Source organism: Coregonus clupeaformis, chromosome 18 (genome assembly GCF_020615455.1).
Source record: "Coregonus clupeaformis isolate EN_2021a chromosome 18, ASM2061545v1, whole genome shotgun sequence".
NCBI classification, from domain to species: Eukaryota; Metazoa; Chordata; class Actinopteri; order Salmoniformes; family Salmonidae; genus Coregonus; species Coregonus clupeaformis.
Window position 1 is genome coordinate 55,792,638 of NC_059209.1, and position 19,034 is coordinate 55,811,671.

General features: G+C 43.5%; 2 protein-coding genes across 2 annotated transcripts in view; one reads left to right on the forward strand and one right to left on the reverse strand.

Moving 5' to 3' along the window:
* The window catches only part of LOC121551592 (leucine-rich repeat-containing protein 75B-like), a 31,936-nt gene extending 16,247 nt beyond the window's left edge, over positions 1–15,689 (reverse strand). Inside the window, exon 1 of the mRNA XM_041864295.2 lies at positions 15,090–15,689. Within this exon, the coding sequence (XP_041720229.1) occupies positions 15,090–15,374 (285 nt within the window). The 5' untranslated portion in view covers positions 15,375–15,689. The remainder of the gene's footprint in view (positions 1–15,089) is intronic.
* The window catches only part of LOC121550216 (glutathione hydrolase 1 proenzyme-like), a 47,999-nt gene that overhangs the window by 17,886 nt on the left and 11,079 nt on the right, over positions 1–19,034 (forward strand). The window contains exon 2 of the mRNA XM_041862368.2: positions 18,758–18,934. Within this exon, the coding sequence (XP_041718302.1) occupies positions 18,762–18,934 (173 nt within the window). The 5' untranslated portion in view covers positions 18,758–18,761. The remainder of the gene's footprint in view (positions 1–18,757; positions 18,935–19,034) is intronic.

Here is a 19,034-nt window from a genome sequence, read left to right on the forward strand (position 1 = left end):
TACAATCTAAACTAGATGCCCTCAATCTCACACAAATTATCAACGAACCTACCAGGTACATCCCTAAATCCGTAAACATGGGTACCCTCATAGATATCATCCTGACTAACTTACCCTCTAAATACACCTCCGCTGTCTTCAACCAGGATCTCAGCGATCACTGCCTTATTGCCTGCGTCTGTAACGGGTCCGCGGTCAAACGACCACCCCTCATCACTGTCAAACGCTCCCAAAAACACTTCAGTGAGCAGGCCTTCCTAATTGACCTGGCCCAGGTATCCTGGATGGATATAGATCTCATTCCGTCAGTAGAGGATGCCTGGTTGTTCTTTAAAAGTAATTTCCTCTCAATCTTAAATAGACATGCCCCATTCAAAAAATACAGAACTAAGAACAGATATAGCCCCTGGTTCTCCTCAGACTTGACTGCCCTTGACCAGCACAAAAACATCCTGTGGCGTACTGCATTAGCATCAAATAGCCCCCGCGATATGCAACTTTTCAGGGAAGTTAGGAACCAATATACACAAGCAGTTAGGAAAGCAAAGGCTAACTTTTTTCAAACAGAAATTTGCATCCTGTAGCACTAACTCCAAAAGGTTTTGGGACACTGTAAAGTCCATGGAAAATAAGAGCACTTCCTCCCAGCTGCCCACTGCACTGAGGCTAGGAAACACTATCACCACCGATAAATCTACAATAATCGAGAATTTCAACAAGCATTTTGCTACGGCTGGCCATGCTTTCCACCTGGCTACCACTACCCCGGCCACCAGCTCTGCACCCTCCGCTGCAACTTGCCCATGCCCCCCCCGCTTCTCCTTCACACAAATCCAGACAGCTGATGTTCTAAAAGAGCTGCAAAATCTGGACCCCTACAAATCATCAGGGCTAGACAATCCGGACCCTTTCTTTCTAAAACTAGCCACCGAAATTGTCGCAACCCCTATTACTAGCCTGTTCAACCTCTCTTTCGTAACGTCTGAGATCCCCAGAGATTGGAAAGCTGCCGCGGTCATCCCCCTCTTCAAAGGGGGTGACACTCTAGATCCAAACTGTTACAGACCCATATCCATCCTGCCCTGCCTTTCAAAAGTTTTTGAAAGCCAAGTCAACAAACAGATCACCGACCATTTCGAATCCCACTGTACCTTCTCCGCTATGCAATCCGGTTTCCGAGCTGGTCATGGGTGCACTTCAGCCACGCTCAAGGTCCTAAACGATATTATAACCGCGATCGATAATAGACAGTACTGTGCAGCCGTTTTCATTGACCTGGCCAAGGCTTTCGACTCTGTCAACCACCGCATTCTTATTGGCAGACTAAATAGCCTTGGTTTCTCAAATGACTGCCTCACCTGGTTCACCAACTACTTCTCAGATAGAGTTCAATGTGTCAAATCGGAGGGCCTGTTGTCTGGACCTATGGCAGTCTCTATGGGGGTGCCACAGGGTTCAATTCTTGGGCCGACTCTTTTCTCTGTGTATATCAATGACGTCGCTCTTGCTGCTGGTGACTCTCAGATCCACCTCTACGCAGACGACACCATTTTGTATACATCTGGCCCTTCATTGGACACTGTGTTAACAAACCTCCAAACGAGCTTCAATTCCATACAACACTCCTTCATTAGCCTCCAACTGCTCTTAAACACTAGTAAAACTAAATGCATGCTCTTCAACCGAACGCTGCTTGCACCCGCCCACCCGACTAGAATCACTACTCTCGACGGGTCTGACCTAGAGTATGTGGACAACTACAAATATCTAGGTGTCTGGTTAGACTGTAAACTCTCCTTCCAGACTCACATTAAGAATCTCCAATCCAAAGTTAAATCTAGAATCGGTTTCCTATTTCGCAACAAAGCCTCCTTCACTCATGCTGCCAAACATGCCCTCGTAAAACTGACTATCCTACCGATCCTTGACTTCGGCGATGTCATTTACAAAATAGCCTCCAACACTCTACTCAGCAAATTGGATGTAGTCTATCACAGTGCCATCCGTTTTGTCTCCAAAGCCCCATATAATACCCACCACTGTGACCTGTACGCTCTTGTTGGCTGGTCCTCACTACATATTCGTCGCCAAACCCACTGGCTCCAGGCCATCTATAAATCACTGCTAGGCAAATCCCTGCCTTATCTTAGCTCATTGGTCACCATAGCAACACCCACCCGTAGTCTGCGCTCCAGCGGGTATATCTCACTGGTCATCCCCAAAGCCAACACCTCCTTTGGCCGCAATTCCTTCCAGTTCTCTGCTGCCAATGACTGGAACAAATTGCAAAAATCTCTGAAGCTGGAGACACTTATCTCCCTCACTAACTTTAAGCATCAGTTGTCAGAGCACCTTACCGATCACTGCACCTGTACACAGCCCATCTGAAATTAGCCCGCCCAACTACCTCATCCCTATATTGTTATTTATTTTGCTCATTTGTACCCCAGTATCTCTATTTGCACATCATCTCTTGCACATCTATCATTCCAGTGTTAATACTAATTGTAATTATTTTGCACTATAGCCTATTTTATTGCCTTACCTCCATAACTTGCTAAATTTGCACACTGTATATTATATGTATTTCTGTTGTATTTTTGACTTTGTTTTGTTTTACCCCATATGTAACTCTGTGTTGTTGTTTTTATCGCACTGCTTTGCTTTATCTTGGCCAGGTCGCAGTTGTAAATGAGAACTTGTTCTCAATTGGTTTACCTGGTTAAATAAAGGTGAAATAAAATAAATAAATAAAAACATATATTTTCATTATTCAGTTACAGTAACTCTAACCTAACCATAGCATGTCCACTAACTGTACAGTTGATGATGGATCACCTCTTTAAATTGAGTTACAAACCAGAATATAATTGAGACATGTGCCGATTTGCAATAGCCTGGATGCTGATAACATTAAGCTTATTCAATTAAACCAGAGCTCATTTAAAGGAGGATCCCCTGTGGTGTGGCTGTCATGCAGCTTTGGCACTCTGAGTTATCTCCTTGCTTTGATTAAAGAGCTTCTACACTCTCCTCTGTCAAGTCTTCAGTGTAATTAACTACAGATTGGACACCTCTGAAAGAGAGAGGGGCTTATGATTGAGCTAACAAACTATCACAGATACTGTTTCAGCGCAACAATAGTCATGTTATCATACTGACGATATTGTTATGGAAATGACTCATTTTCCGCTGATAACATGCTTTGAAATCCTGATCCGTCCTTAGAAACATGATGCATAGATAGTGAATAAATAGAGCCAAATCCAAATTTGACAGAATGGATTATGCTTGGGAATGTTTAAGACATCTTGCATTCCTGTGTCTAAGTGTGATACTAACCATGACTAAGCATGTTGTGTAGCAATCAATGTTGGGGAGCAGTGAACTATTTGTAGTTCAACTAGTAATTTAACTACATTTTGCAGCATCTTGATGACAGTGGAACTAACTTCAAATCTAGGTAGTTTTTTCAGTTGTTAATTACTTTTTTGCCATGTAGCGGTGTACAGTGCCTTCAGAAAGTATTCATACCCCTTGACTTATTCCACATTTTGTTGTGTTACAGCCTGAATTCAAAATTGATTAAATATACTTTTACACACAATACCCCATAATGACAAAGTGAAAACATGTTTTTATACTGAAGAAAAATATAAACGCAACATGCAACAATTTCAATGATTTTACTGACTTACAATTCATTTACTGTAAGGAAATCAGTCAATTTAAATAAATAAATTAGGCCTTAATCTTTGGATTTCACATGACTGGGTAGGGGCGCAGCCATGGGTGGGCCTGGGAGGGCATAGGCCCACTCACTGGGGAGCCAGGCACGGCCAATCCGAATCAGAGTTTTTCCCCACAAAAGGGTTTTATTACAGACAGAAATACTCCTCAGTTTCATCAGCTGTCCGGGTGGCTGGTCTCAGACGATCCCGTAGGTGAAGAAGCCGGATGTGGAGGTCCTGGGCTGGCGTGGTTACACGTGGTCTGCGGTTGTGAGGCCAGTTGGACGTACTGCCAAATTCTCTAAAACAACGTTGGAGGGGGCTTATGCTAGAGAACTGGACATTTAATTCTTTGGCAACAGCTCAGGTGGACATTCCTGCAGTCAGCATGCAAATTGCACGCTCCCTCAAAACTTGAGACATCTGTGGCATTGTGTTGTGTGACAAAACTGCACATTTTAGAGTGCCGTTTTATTGTCCCCAGCACAGGGTGCACCTGTGTAATGATCATCCTGTTTAATCAGCTTCTTGATATGCCACACCTGTCAGGTGGATGGATTATCTTGGCCAAAGAGAAATGCTCACTAACAGGGATGTAAACAAATTTGTGCACAACATTTGAGAGAAATAAGCTTTTTGTGCGTATGGAACATTTCTGTGATATTTTATTTCAGCTCATGAAACATGGGAAAAACACTTTACATGTTGTGTTAATATTTTTGTTCAGTATAGACATTTTTGCACATTGATTGAAACTGAAATACAGAAATATCTAATTTACATAAGTATTCACACACCTAGGTCTGTGGTGGTCATGAAATTTTGTCAGCCGGTGATTGTCATGAAAGTAACTGTCAGTCTAACGGTAATTTACCGTTAATTAACATAAACACATTTAGCATCTCCTGGCTTCCACGCATAGCCTATAAACCACTGATGCAGACCTTTGGAACATCTACATTTAATCCATAAATCCATGTAATATAGCCTACACCATCACAATAAATCCATTATTTATTTTAGACAGGTCTAAAGAAACATGACAGAAGAACAGAATAGCATACTATGAGTTGTCCTTATGTTAGGCCCTGATCTGGCTATGCCATATGGCTGTGGGTTACACTAGTTCATTTAGCAGACAAGATTTGCTTAGAATTCCATGGCATTATTTTATATTATTTTATAGTATGAAGAATACAATAGAACATTGCTGAATAAAATAGAAATGATATTTTCTCCAAACTATTTGAGGGAGTGCGCACATTCTGTGTTGAGCGGTTAACAAATAAACAGGTACTCCTATAAGCTTAATTTAGTTATTTATGTAACTTTAGTTGTGATAAAAATGTTGAGCTATATGTTTCGATTTTTAATACATTCTAAGGCTGCATGATGCGACTCTAATAATGATTTGAAAAAAGTCGCATGAAAGTCATGAGCTCTGCTTTGTTTTTTGCACAGGCTGTACACACTTTATCAGTCTCTCATTCACAATTTGACAAGCACTTGATAATGCCTCAAATTTCCCGGCTACACCACCTTTGTGTGGCCGTAATGCCCCCTAAAAAAATCCATGCCTTTTGAGGCCAGTGGCCGTTGTGCCTTTGGGTTGAATATAATAATTATAATTCCCTTCTCCCGGTTCTGTGCCGAAGCACCTCTCACTCACATGGCTCTCAGTCAGGTGATCAGGTCTTTCTCACAGGCTACAAGTGAAGACAGACACATCTGGGACGTAACTGCGCACATCCTTATCCAATTCTGAGGCGCATATTGAAGATATTGGAAGAACTGTCAACATTTACTTTTCGTCAGCCAACAAGATGAGTAGGCCTAACGAACAGCAAAAGCACTAGCCTATGTCAATCTACTATGACTTGACCTATTCTATTCTATGCGAGAAATAAATATTCCAAACATAGTCTGGGACAGTTGTGGGATGTGATAGATCCCAAATTAATACAACCACTAGCATTTAAAAAAAAACTGTTTTAAGCAATGAGCCTGACGCAACAGATGAGAACGTTTAGCTTAAAATTTTGATAAACGATTAGGTTATTTCTTCACATTATAACACGGCAGCAGGCTACAGTATAAGCACGAATGTTCCATTAGCAGGAAAACACCATTCTCAATTATGCATGTAATGCTTTTATTATAAAGGTGCATTTTTATGGTGAAAATGATCTTCCCCAAACTTGAAACTCTGTGCTGCGTATGCCAGTTAGGCGCTACACCCGTTGTAAAGCTGATTAATGTGCTTCATTTTAAGAAGTTATTTGGCTACTTTAGTTGCGATACAAACCTTATCAAAACATATAGGCCTATGGGCTAGGCTACATGAGGTGTGCGACTATGATTTGAAAAAGTCGCAAAAAAAGCATGTGCTGTTTCTTGCCTTAAGCTGGGCATCATTCACAAGTGATAATATATAATTTACAAGTGATAGGCTAATATTGTCACCCATCACACTATTCTTGATTTAATCTTGTCTTTACATATACTAAATAATGTGTGAAATTTGTTTTGATTTAGAATGGACCATTATCATGCACCTATCTCGAAACTGAAGCTTAGGACCGTACGTCAAGCAGTGGTGCAGTTAAAAGGCCACTCAGTCACTTTTAAGCTCTCACCAGTGTGCAACCCGTCCAAGCAGTTCAGTATCAGCAAAGCTTTCACTGCTGATGACCTAGGTCTCACAGAGCACTCCTACCCAGTGGAGGCTTTGCAGAAGCGTTACCAACACCTCCGAGGTCTTCCCTTCAAGACCTTCACCAAGGCCAGTCCCTTGGTCCCGATCGGCTCAGATCACCCCCACCTGCTAACACCGATGGAACTGGTGTGCATGGGCCCTCAAGGTGGACCTGTTTCAGTCAACACAAGACTTGGTTGGGCATTACAAGCGCCTGCCAACTTCCCGTCCAATTCCAGCAAGGAACAGAAGTGTCTGTTCATTTCCACCATCTCTTATTCAGATGACATCTTCCGCCATGTGGAGAAGCTGTGGCAGATCAATACTCTGACTTACTGCAAGGAGAAGATAGCGACCCGGTCCAAGATCATGAGGCTATCCGCACCTTTGAGACCGACACCGTACGTGTGACTGTTGTAGATGTTGCATGCTACGCCACTCCTCTACTCCGATTAAGGACTCTCCATGCTTGAAAGCACCCAAGGAGGCAGTCTTGGCTCATCTGAGGAGCACCGAGCGACGCCTAGCCAAGAACCCAGTGCAGGCAAAGATCTACTGCCAAGAAGTTCAGAAGCTAGATCCTGCAGGCTACGTGATCAAGCTCCCCCCAAGAAGAGGTTGACTCGGCAGAGGAGACCTGGTACATCCCGCACCATCTGTTGCACCACAACGGAAAGAACAGGTTCATGTTCAACTGTTCCTTCGTGTACAAGGGCCAAGTTCTTAATGAACTCCTCCAACCAGGACCCACCTTGAATCCTTCCCTCCTTGGCAGCCTCCTGAGATTCAGGCAGCACACAGTGGCTATCTGTGGAGACATCAAGGCCATGTTTCATCAGGTGCACCTGCTACCCCAAGACTGAGGCCTTCCCCGATTTCTGTGGAGGGATCTGAAGAGTGACCAGACGTTTACAAATGGCAGGTTCTTCCTTTTGGCATGACCTGCAGCCCCTGCAGTGCCACATTAGCCTTGCAGCAACATGTGTGAGATCACAAGGATGGTAACGAGGATGTGCTACAGATAGTGGAACATGCCTTCTACATCGACAATTGCCTTCATAGCCTCCCTGCATCCCAGAAAAAACACCAAGTCGAGGACTCTGCCACAAGAGGATTTGAGATCCGTAAATGGGCGAGTAATGTCCCGGCCATTGTTGAGCATCTCCAGAAAGAAGCAAGATCTGAGAGCACAGAGGTGTGGCTCTCCCAAGACCGTGTGGACCCTGAAGAGCCCACATTAGGACTCTGCTGGCACTGTCTTACAGACACATTGGGTTCAAGTACTGCCCTGTGTTGGAGCCGACGCCCAACATGAGGACCATCTACTGTAGTCTTGCCAGCCTGTACGACGCCCTGGGATATATCATCCCCCACACGACGAGAGCAAAGATTCTGTTACAGGAGCTCTGGAAGAAGGAGAGGAGATGGGACAACCCACTCTTACCAGCACCCCTACTAGACCAGTGGAAGGAGTGGTAGTGCGAACTAGGTCACCATCCCTAGGTTTTATGTCCCTCCAAACATAGACAGCGCCGCAGTGACCACCGACATCCACATCCTCTGCAATATTTCAGAGAAAGCATATGGATCTGTGGCCTATCTCCGCACAGAGGACGACCAAGGACAAGTACATGTCTCATTCCTCGTGGCAAGATCTCGAGCGGCACCCAAGCGCCAACCCTCAATGCCCCTCCTGGAGCTGAATGCATACTGAGCTTAATTTGGAGGTCCGCAGGACAACCCTGTGGTCAGATTCAACAACCGTCTTGAACTGGTGCAAGAAGCGTTGGACTTTCTGGATATTACGAGGCCAGGAGGCCATTCGACAACTTCACCACACCTATCTGGAGTATAGGAAATGGCGAGCAAATCCTGTCGTCCCAAAGATGGCGGACTTACCTCCATCCTGCCTCTGGCTTTACAAGCCGCCTTTCTGGTCTACCAGAGACTGTTTTTGTCCATTTACAGTGAAGATGGAAAGACGTACAGAGAAGAGGTGGGAAGTCATCTTTAAGTGCCTCACCACTCGCTGCACCCACCTCGATCTCCTGACCAGAATGGACGTAGATACCTTCCTGATGGCTCTCCGCCACTTCATTGCCTGATGAGGAAAACCCGTCGAGATCCTGTCGGACAATGGGACCAATTTCCGAGGGGCGGACAGAGAGCTGCAAGAGGCCTTCACGGCCCTCAGGCCTGCTCTTCAGGAACAGCTGGCTGAACAGAAGATCAGTTTCCCGTTCAACCCCTCGAATACACCGCATTTCAGAGGCACCTGGGAGAGGGAGATAAGGTGTGTGAAGAATGCTCTTTGTATAACACAACATGAAGATGTCCTCCTAACAATCCTTATGGAGGTGGAAGGCATACTGAACTCCAAGCCCCTTGGCTATGTTTCAGCAGACGTAGCAGACCTGGGATCCAGTTACACCTAATCTGCTCTTGATGGGGCGACATGATGCTTCACTCCAACATGCCGTATATGCAGACTGAGACGTTCTCGGACGACGCCGTCGGAAGCATAGTAAGGTCCTGGCTGACCACTTTGTACCCACTTCATGCGGAACTATTTGCCAAGTCTTCAGCAGAGGCAGAAGTAACGGAAGGGCACACCAGACTTGAAGGTTGGACAAGTGGCCATGATAGTGGATCCTCAGCTACCACAAGCATCATGGCCAATCGGACAGATAGTGCAGACGATCCCAGGGAGTGCTCCTAATCTCAGCTTGTTACCTGTATAAAAGACACCTGTCCACAGAAGCAATCAATCAATCAGATTCTAAACTATCCACCATGGCCAAGACCAAAGAGCTCTCCAAGGATGTCAGGGACAAGATTGTTGACCTACACAAGGCTGGAATGGGCTACAAGACCATCGCCAAGCAGCTTGGTGAGAAGTTGACAACAGTTGGTGCGATTACTCGCAAATGGAAGAAACACAAAATAACTGTCAATCTCCCTCGGCCTGGGGCTCCATGCAAGATCTCACCTCGTGGAGTTGCAATGATCATGAGAAAAGTGAGGAATCAGCCCAGAACTACACGGGAGGATCTTGTCAATGATCTCAAGGCACCTGGGACCATAGTCACCAAGAAAACAATTGGTAACACACTACGCTGTGAAGGACTGAAATCCTGCAGCGCCCGCAAGGTCCCCCTGCTCAAGAAAGCACATATACATGCCCGTCTAAATTTTGCCAATGAACATCTGAATGATTCAGAGGAGAACAGGGTGAAAGTGTTGTGGTCAGATGAGACCAAAATGGAGCTCTTTGGCATCAACTCAACTCGCCGTGTTTGGAGGAGTAGGAATGCTGCCTATGACCCCAAGAACACCATCCCCACCATCAAACATGGAGGTGGAAACATTATGCTTTGGGGGTGTTTTTCTACTAAGGGGACAGGACAACTTCCCCACATCAAAGGGACGATGGACGGGGCCATGCACTGTCAAATCTTGGGTGAGAACCTCCTTCCCTCAGCCAGGGCATTGAAAATGGGTCGTGAATGGGTATTCCAGCATGACAATGACCCAAAACACACGGCCAAGGCAACAAAGGAGTGGCTCAAGAAGAAGCACATTAAGGTCCTGGAGTGGCCTAGCCAGTCTCCAGACCTTAATCCCATAGATAATATGTGGAGGGAGCTGAAGGGTCGAGTTGCCAAACGTCAGCCTCGAAACCTTAATGACTTGGAGAAGATCTGCAAAGAGGAGTGGGACAAAATCCCTCCTGAGTTGTGTGCAAACCTGGTGGCCAACTACAAGAAACGTCTGACCTCTGTGATTGCCAACAAGGGTTTTGCCACCAAGTACTAAGTTATGTTTTGCAGAGGGGTCAAATACTTATTTCCCTCATTAAAATGCAAATCAATTTATAACATTTTTGACAGGCATTTTTCTGGATTTTTTTGTTGTTATTCTGTCTCTCACTGTTCAAATAAACCTACCATTCAAATTATAGACTGATCATCTCTTTGTCAGTGGGCAAACGTACAAAATCAGCAGGGGATCAAATCCTTTTTTCCCTCACTGTAAAAGCCAGTTAGATTTTAATTTAGAATATCGCTAAATTGAATTAGATCTACAAGGACATTTTATTGATCTGCCAGTAATTGTACAGCCAGCTGGGTTCTCAGTACATCGCGCAGATAGGTATAAAGAACTCTCTGGGAAGAAGAAAGGTGGAGGTGTACTGTATGTTTCATGATTAACTACTCATGGTGCAATTGTGGTAACATACAGGAACTCAAGTCCTTTTGTTTGCCTGACCTAGAATACATCACAATCAAATGCCAACCGCATTACCTCCCAAGAGAATTATCTTCGGTCATCGTCACAGCAAGCCGATACCATGACGGCTCTCAGGGAACTACACTAGACTTTGTGCAAACTGGAAACCGCATATCCTGAGGCCGCATTTATTGTAGCTGGGGACTTTAACAAAGCAAATCTGACAAAAACGTTACTGAAGTTCTATCAACACATTGCCTGCAGTATTCGTGCTTCAAAAACTCTTGACCATTGTTACTCTACCTTCCGGGATGGCTACAAGGCTCTCCCCCGCCCCCCCTTCGGCAAATCAGACCCCGACTCCATTCTGCTCCTCCCTTCCTATAGGCAGAAACTCAAACAGGAAGTACCCGTGCAAAGGTCTATTCAACACTGGTCTGAGCAATCGGAATTCATGCATCAAAATTGTTTTGATCACGAAGACTGGGATATGTTCCGGGTTGCTTCTGAGAATAACATTGACGTATACACTGACACGGTGACTGTGTTCATCAGGAAGTGTATAGGGGATGTTGTTCCCACTGCGGCGATTAAAACCTATCCAAACCAAAAACCGTGGATAGATGGCAGTATTCGCGCAAAACTGAAAGTGCGAACCACCGCTTTTAACCACGGCAAGGTGACTGGGAATGTGGTTGAATACAAACAATCCAGTTATGCCTTCCGTAAGGCAATCAAACAGATAAAACGTCAGTACAGAGACAAAGTGGAGTCGCAATTCAACGGCTCATGCACGATTACAAAGGGAAAACCAGCCACGTCGTGGACACCGACATCTTGCTCCTGGACAAGCTAAACACCTTCTTCGATCGCTTTGAGGATAACACAGTGCCACCAATGCGGGCCGCTCCCGAGGACTGTGAGCTTTCATTCTCTGTGGCAGACGTGAGTAAGACATTTAAGCGTGTTAACCCTCGCAAGGCTGCCGGCCCAGACGGCATCCCAAGCCGTGTCCTCAGAGCATGCGCAGACCAGCTGGCTGGAGTGTTTACGGACATATTTAATCTCTCCCTATCCCAGTCTACTGCCCCCCTTGCTTCAAGATGTCCACAACTGTTCCTGTACCCAAGAAAGCGAAGGTAAAGGACTATCACCCCGTAGCACTCACTTCTGTCATCATGAAGTGCTTTGAGAGGCTAGTTAAGGATCATATCACCTCCACCTTACCAGATACCCTAGACCCACTGCATATTGGATTTACATTGTAGTAAAGTTTCCCTCTGTACACAGACCACATGTATACTCTATTTCATCATTAAAACTCATAGACTAGGCTTCTGTGTCTGTCATCACTCTTTGACCAGAGTGCAGTCCGGAATCCGTCTCCTCCCAGTGGCCATTCCACACATTAGAGAGTAGCAGACTCCGTTTTATAAATACTTTTTCAAAGTAACATTAGTTAAGTAAACTATATTTTTCATAATGGTACCTTTACTGTAGCTTAACTTCTTTCAGTGTTAAGTAATTGGTAGCTTGGTAAACAATCTTTTCAGAGTAGCTTCCCCAACACTGGTAGCAATCATTACCAACAGGATAGGTCGATTAAATCTATACAGATACTATGTCAATGCTGTACTTTACCTATGTGAATCTACATAATACAACCCTTTTATCCCTTACTGAGGCAAAACTTGAATTAACCAATATGAAATGGGGTGATTTCTGTATTTCTGGAACCGTCGGCTGTTCACTCTCCTGCTGTAACAGCCGAGGCCCATTACAGAGAATGGGCTGGCAGTAGGGAGGCAGACATTAGGGACAGAGAGAGGGTGGATGCGTGGCTCTAATGGGTGCATTAGACAGCAGAGAGTGGAGGTGAGATCCTGCCCTATCCATACCAGGGTATAAAGGGCTGGGTTGACGGGGGGCAGCACTCACACCCCCAGTCCAATAAGACAATAGGAGCAGAAGAGTAGTCATCCAGTGACCTGTCAGTAGAGGAGACTGTACCGTGAGTTAGGGAGACTGTGGTGGGGGTATTGGTTTGGCCTCTGCAGACATCCAGATTTCACTTAGATTCATAACTGAGAATTGCCATTTGTGCTTCATTTCAACCCAACACAAGAAACTGCAGTGGCAAATTAACCTTATTTTCAGCCATTTATGGACAAAACACAGTCGACATGACATACAGTACCAGTCAAAAGTTTGGACACACCTACTTATTCAAGGGTTTTTCTTTATTTGTACTATTTTCTACATTGTAGAATAATAGTGAAGACATCAAAACTATGAAATAACACATATGGAATCATGTAGTAACCAAAAAAGTGTTAAACAAATCAAAAAATATTTTATATTTGAGATTCTACAAATAGCCACCCTTTGTCTTGATGACAGCTATGCACACTCTTGGCATTCTCTCAACCAGCTTCACCTGGAATGCTTTTCCAACAGTCTTGAAGTAGTTCCCACATATGCTGAGCACTTGTTGGCTGCTTTTCCTTCACTCTACCGTCCAACTCATCCCAAACCATCTCAATTGGGTTGAGGTCGGGGGATTGTGGAGGCCAGGTCATCTGATGCAGCACTCCATCACTCTCCTTCTTGGTCAAATAGCCCTTACACAGCCTGGAGGTGTGTTGGGTCATTGTCCTGTTGAAAAACAAATGATAGTCCCACTAAGCCCAAACCAGATGGGATGGCATATCGTTGCAGAATGCTATGGTAGCCATGCTGGTTAAGTGTGCCTTGAATTCTAAATAAATCACAGACAGTGTCACCAGCAAAGCACCCCCACACCATAACACCTCCTCCTCCATGCTTTACGGTGGGAACTACACATGCGGAGATCATCCGTTCACCCACACCGCGTCTCACAAAGACACAGCGGTTTGAACCAAAAATCTCAAACCTAAAAAGGACACATTTCCACTGGTCTAATGTCCATCACTCGTGTTTCTTGGCCCAAGCAGGTCTCTTCTTCTTACTGGGGTCCTTTAGTAGTGGTTTCTTTGCAGCAATTCGACCATGAAGGCCTGATTGACACAGTCCCCTCTTAACAGTTGATATGTCTGTTACTTGAACTCTGTGAAACATTTATTTGGGCTGCAATTTCTGAGGCTGGTAACTCTAATGAACTTATCCTCTGCAGCAGAGGTAACTCTGGGTCTTCCATTCCTGTGGCGGTCCTCATGAGAGCCAGTTTCATCATAGCGCTTGATGGTTTTTGCGACTGCACTGTCTTAAAATAATGATGGACTGTCCTTTCTCTTTGCTTATTTGAGCTGTTCTTGCCAAAATATGGACTTGGTCTTTTACCAAATAGGGCTATCTTCTGTAAACGCATTAAGAAGGAAATAAACAAATTAACTTTTAAGAAGGCACACCTGTTAATTGAAATGCATTCCAGGTGACTACCTCATGAAGCTAGTTGAGAGAATGCCAAGAGTGTGCAAAGCTGTCATCAAGGCAAAGGGTGGCTATTTGAAGAATTTCAAATATAAATTGATTCCATATGTGTTATTTCATAGTTGTGATGTCTTCACTATTATTCTACAATGTAAAAAATTAAGAAAAACCCTTGAATCAGTAGGTGTGTCCAAGCTTTTGACTGGTAGTGTAGGTTGCAATTAAATTGACCAAATCAAATGCAGGTTTTCCAACAAATGTCAATACTAAACATATTACATTATCATTACATCATTATAGGTGGAATGGCATAAGATAATGTAATGAAATAGGAAAATGTTGTTAATGAAAGAAATCAGCATTCATTCTACAGACAGACACTTGCAGTCCCATGTGTTACACCACTGCTGTTGCACATAGAACTGGCTATTTATGAGAATACATGGCAGATTCCATCTATTCCCACAAGCTGGTCCAGCATCCTGTTTCTGTTATTTTTAGAAACTCTGAAAAAGTGCATGCACTCAGACAAATCTGTCTATCATATTGTGAATAGTAATTGTGATATTGTTCAAGGTTTATTTGAAATAGCAGCAGCACCTGTGGTGCCAAGGAAATGATCAGATGCCAGGGTTGACAGTGAGAGTAGTGGGCCTAATAGTTTACAAACACCTCCTTCCATAACGCGTCAACAGTAGGAGCACCTGTGGCCACTGTATGGATGGGTAGGCTACTTAAAATGTATGTTAAATAATGGAGAGGAGCTCCTGCATAAACGGAAATATTGGGACTTATCCACGACAGTCTAAATTACGCAAGCTGCATAGAAAGGTTTATATATCTGTTAGAAAAATTCAAATCAAAATTGTTAGAATGGGACTGACAACACACATGTTGACGTGCAGTGATGACAGGCATTTGTCATGACAGCAGATCGATGCACATTTGCGCGATGTAGGCATACTGTGCGCAATTTTGATTGATTCGTACGCAATAATTCAATGTAGATAGTTTGTCCTTACCTTCCTCAATAGTTTAAGCACGTCGGTTGCCTGATCTATCCTGCGATCACGGAGCAGCTTTTGTATCTCTCGGATCCATGCCACTCGCCTCACGTAGGGACTGTGATTGGACCGCCTCAGCATCCCCGGCAGTTTGTCTGATTTCAGCATCATTGTAAACAGAAAGTCGCCGCCGCCTCGAATTCCACCTCTGTCGCCTTCTCCTGTGCTGTCAAGATGCTTGCAACGCCTTTTCGTAAAATTCTCATTGTCCAGACTACTCTGTCTGCTTAATCTAGAACCCATATTTAAGTGTTTATATCGACAGTATTTTACAATTGCACAATGCAACCATAATACATTACCCTGTCTAAACTCAGAAATATAACCCAGTTCAATAGCCCATATATTATCTGTAGCCTATAGCCTATTATTGTTGTCAGAAGACAACATCCAATACAGACAGCTACACAGCACAATATTCCTGATTTACCTGTTACCGGATATTCAATGACTGTCTATTTCGCCCGTGACACATTTACGAGGAAAGACGAATGCTCTGTTTATTTTATGATCTCTGATGGTCTACGTGTGCCAGCAGTTGATGCTCATGCCTTTACGCTGTTGTTTAGGTTTGTGCAGTGTTGGACGGCAGACACCAGACTCGTGGCGCGCATAACCAATCACAGCCTTCTTGTGCCATTGCGCGCCCTACGAAGTTACGACACGCCCTTCTCACGACTTCAATTTAGGAAGGTGCATGGTACGGACACAGAGTGCACAGCCTTTATTAGGACACACCTGTTGTGAATAAACTCTACCACCTTAATTTACTGTGACATTGAGCTGTAATTGCATTAAACCTTTTGCAGCAATCACATAGATTGCATGGGGGTTGTTTATTATAAAAATGATCAGTGAGACCAGTTTTTAATGTGGAATAAACCACAGAGTTTGCGTTGGGGCCACAGTGCTTTGTTGTTTTACATGAATTCCCTAGATTAGGCCAAATGTAGTCACAGGGGCCATCAGGGGTTCAGAACAGTATGCAGCAATAATAGACAATGGTAAGCATATAGAAATAGAATCCTACTATTTAGATTATATTTCTATGGGTGAGCTGCTGTCCAATCCATAAGGGAGCATATGCTGTGCTGTGCATTTGAGCAATATATGGAAGTAAATTCATCATCAACTATAAACTGTGTGATTTATGCTATCAAATTGATTAGGATATCATTGTTTGATATTGAGATTCATTTTTGAAAATTGGAATTCTGTCAAGTGTTATGACATGGTTGGCAATGATGAAATCCTGTATAATTCGTTGTGAAATAGGCTACTGTGTGATTAAATTAAAATCACTGTAGACTCCTTCAAAGAGCATATTATACATCTAATAAAGGATTAAAATGAACTTTACAAGTTTAAAATGCAATGTGAAAAATATTTTTGTCTCAAAAATCTTGGTTTGTTAACTATTTGTTAACTGCTTGTTAACTCATTGTCTGGGTTTTAACCCTCTGTTCGGTCTAGAATTACATGGCTACCCCAATTCCCATCAAGTCGTATCCAACTACCTCGTATGTCTCCAGTGTTTGTCTGGCCAAATATGGTATGTCTGGCCAAATCAACATTACTGAACACAGAACACGTCATTTGATTGAGGCAATGTGCTGTTGCGTGTGCCAAAGCTGGTTATGGCAATTTAGTGTTGTTATAAAAATGATTACACATGCTGATTAGGCTATGTTGATTACCGGTCAATTACAGAGACCAGAACACGTGGTTGAGGCCGAAAGTAAGGAGTTTTCTATACTGTAAATCAGTTGCGCTGCTGGACACCACAGGACTAGGCTAAATGTTACTATGTAACTCATTACAGTGTTCAGTAACTCATTACAGTGTATTGTTGTTCCCTTCTGAACAGCTTAGTTCTAAAGTGTAGGCCACATATCAGATATCAGGGTTACATCTATTATGTAAGTGTTTCAAAATGGTTGATAAGACAAACTCTTAATATAATTATTTTATAACACAATGTACTTTATGGTGAAGAGTACATTGATGTGGTTGCCACGTTTTCTGTGTAGACAGATTTTTCACTTTAAAATGTATTTCAAAGTTTAACCAATAGCAGAAACTGTCATTTGAAATGTTAAACTTTGAAATCAATGGATTTTGTTTGGTATACACATTTTTTACTTTCCATGACATAGACCGACCAGGTGAATCCAGATGAAAGCTATGATCCCTTATTGATGTCACTTGTTAAATCCACTTCAATCCGTGTAAATGAAGGGGTGGAGACAGGTTAAAGAAGGATTTTCAGCCTTGAGACAATTGAGACATGCATTGTGTATGTGTGCCATTTAGAGGGTGAATGGGCAAGACAGAATATTTAAGTGCCTTTGAACAGGGTATGGTAGTATGTGCCAGGCACACCAGTTTGTGTCAAGAACTGTGACACAGCTGGGTTTTTCACGCTCAACAGTTTCCTGTGTGTATCAAGAATGGTCTACCACCCAAAGGACATCCAGCCAACTTGACACAACTGTGGGAAGCATTGGAGACAACATGGGCCAGCATCCCTGTGGAATGCTTTCGACACCTTGTAGAGTCCATGCCCCAATGAATTGAGTCTGGGGCATGGGGGGTGTAACTCAATATTAGGAAGGTGTTCTTAATGGTTTGTACACTCAGTGTATATTTTCAATTTCTTGTATTTTACACTTAATTTTATGCTTCCTATGTAAGGGAGACCAGGGTTGGTTGTCACAGCGTTTGACACAGGGCTGTGTGATCATGTCAAGATAAAAAAGTGTGTCCTCTATAGGAGGGGCCATCCACGTGGTCACTTCAGGTCAGGATCACAAAACATTGAGGTGAGAGGAATATTATCATTTTTCATGGGTGAAAGTAAATATTCACTTGAAATAAAGTGTATCATCATTTGACAAATGTACAATCACAAGGAATTCACACTCAGTTGGTAGAGCATGGCGTTTGCAACACCAGGGTTGTGGGTTCGATTCCCACAGGGGGCCAGTATGAAAAATGTATGCACTCACTAACTGTAAGTCGCTCTGGATAAGAGCGTCTGCTAAAATGACAAAAATGTAAAAAAAATGGACATTTTTAGGTTCTTATAGTCATCAATTTGCTACCTGCTCACTCAGCCTCAATCCCAGGTAGTAGGCTACCACTATTATCTATCAGTAGTTTTTGTTTTATTATGCTTGAGTTTAAAGTTTAATGGAGCTTGTCAAATAAAAACCACCATCTCGGTACCATTTTGTAACTCACAGAAATCATTAAGTGACACATGCAGTGAACTCAAGGGACAGCCTCTGACATCCACACAAAGGCAGGATGAAGCCTACTCTGGTTCAACAGTTTAGATTTGAGTCAAATATATCTGATTAAAAATCCACAGCATGCTCCATGGGGGACCTCTGCATTGGGATGATAGTGATGACATTGAGACACAATGCCCATGGCACTTCACAGGTTCCTTTGACAGTGTTTCATCAGGCAGACACAGCACTAGGACTGACTGCATGCTGTATTAGCTGCTAAAAAAAGCCTACTACTTCTAATTATATAATACATTAAATCAGGAAGATACAGTACCTGTAAGGCTCCTGTCTAACTGTAAGATGTGTTGGTGTGTTGGTTCCCCTGGGTAGGAAAATGGTCAGGAAGTCCCTGGTGGCTGGCCTGGTGGTTTTGTTGGTGGCTGCAGTAGGAGTGTTCGTGGGGGTGTTCATGGGGGTGGGAAACAAGAACCCCATCTCACCCTCAGACCATTTCTACTCAAAAGCTGCCGTGGCTGCAGATGCTGGGACATGCTCTGAGGTGGGGAGGTAAGTCATGTAACACTAGCCAACTAATTCCCATTGATACAATGATTCATGGTACACGCTTAGTCAAATGACTGGACACGATTAAGCTCTACAAGGAGCA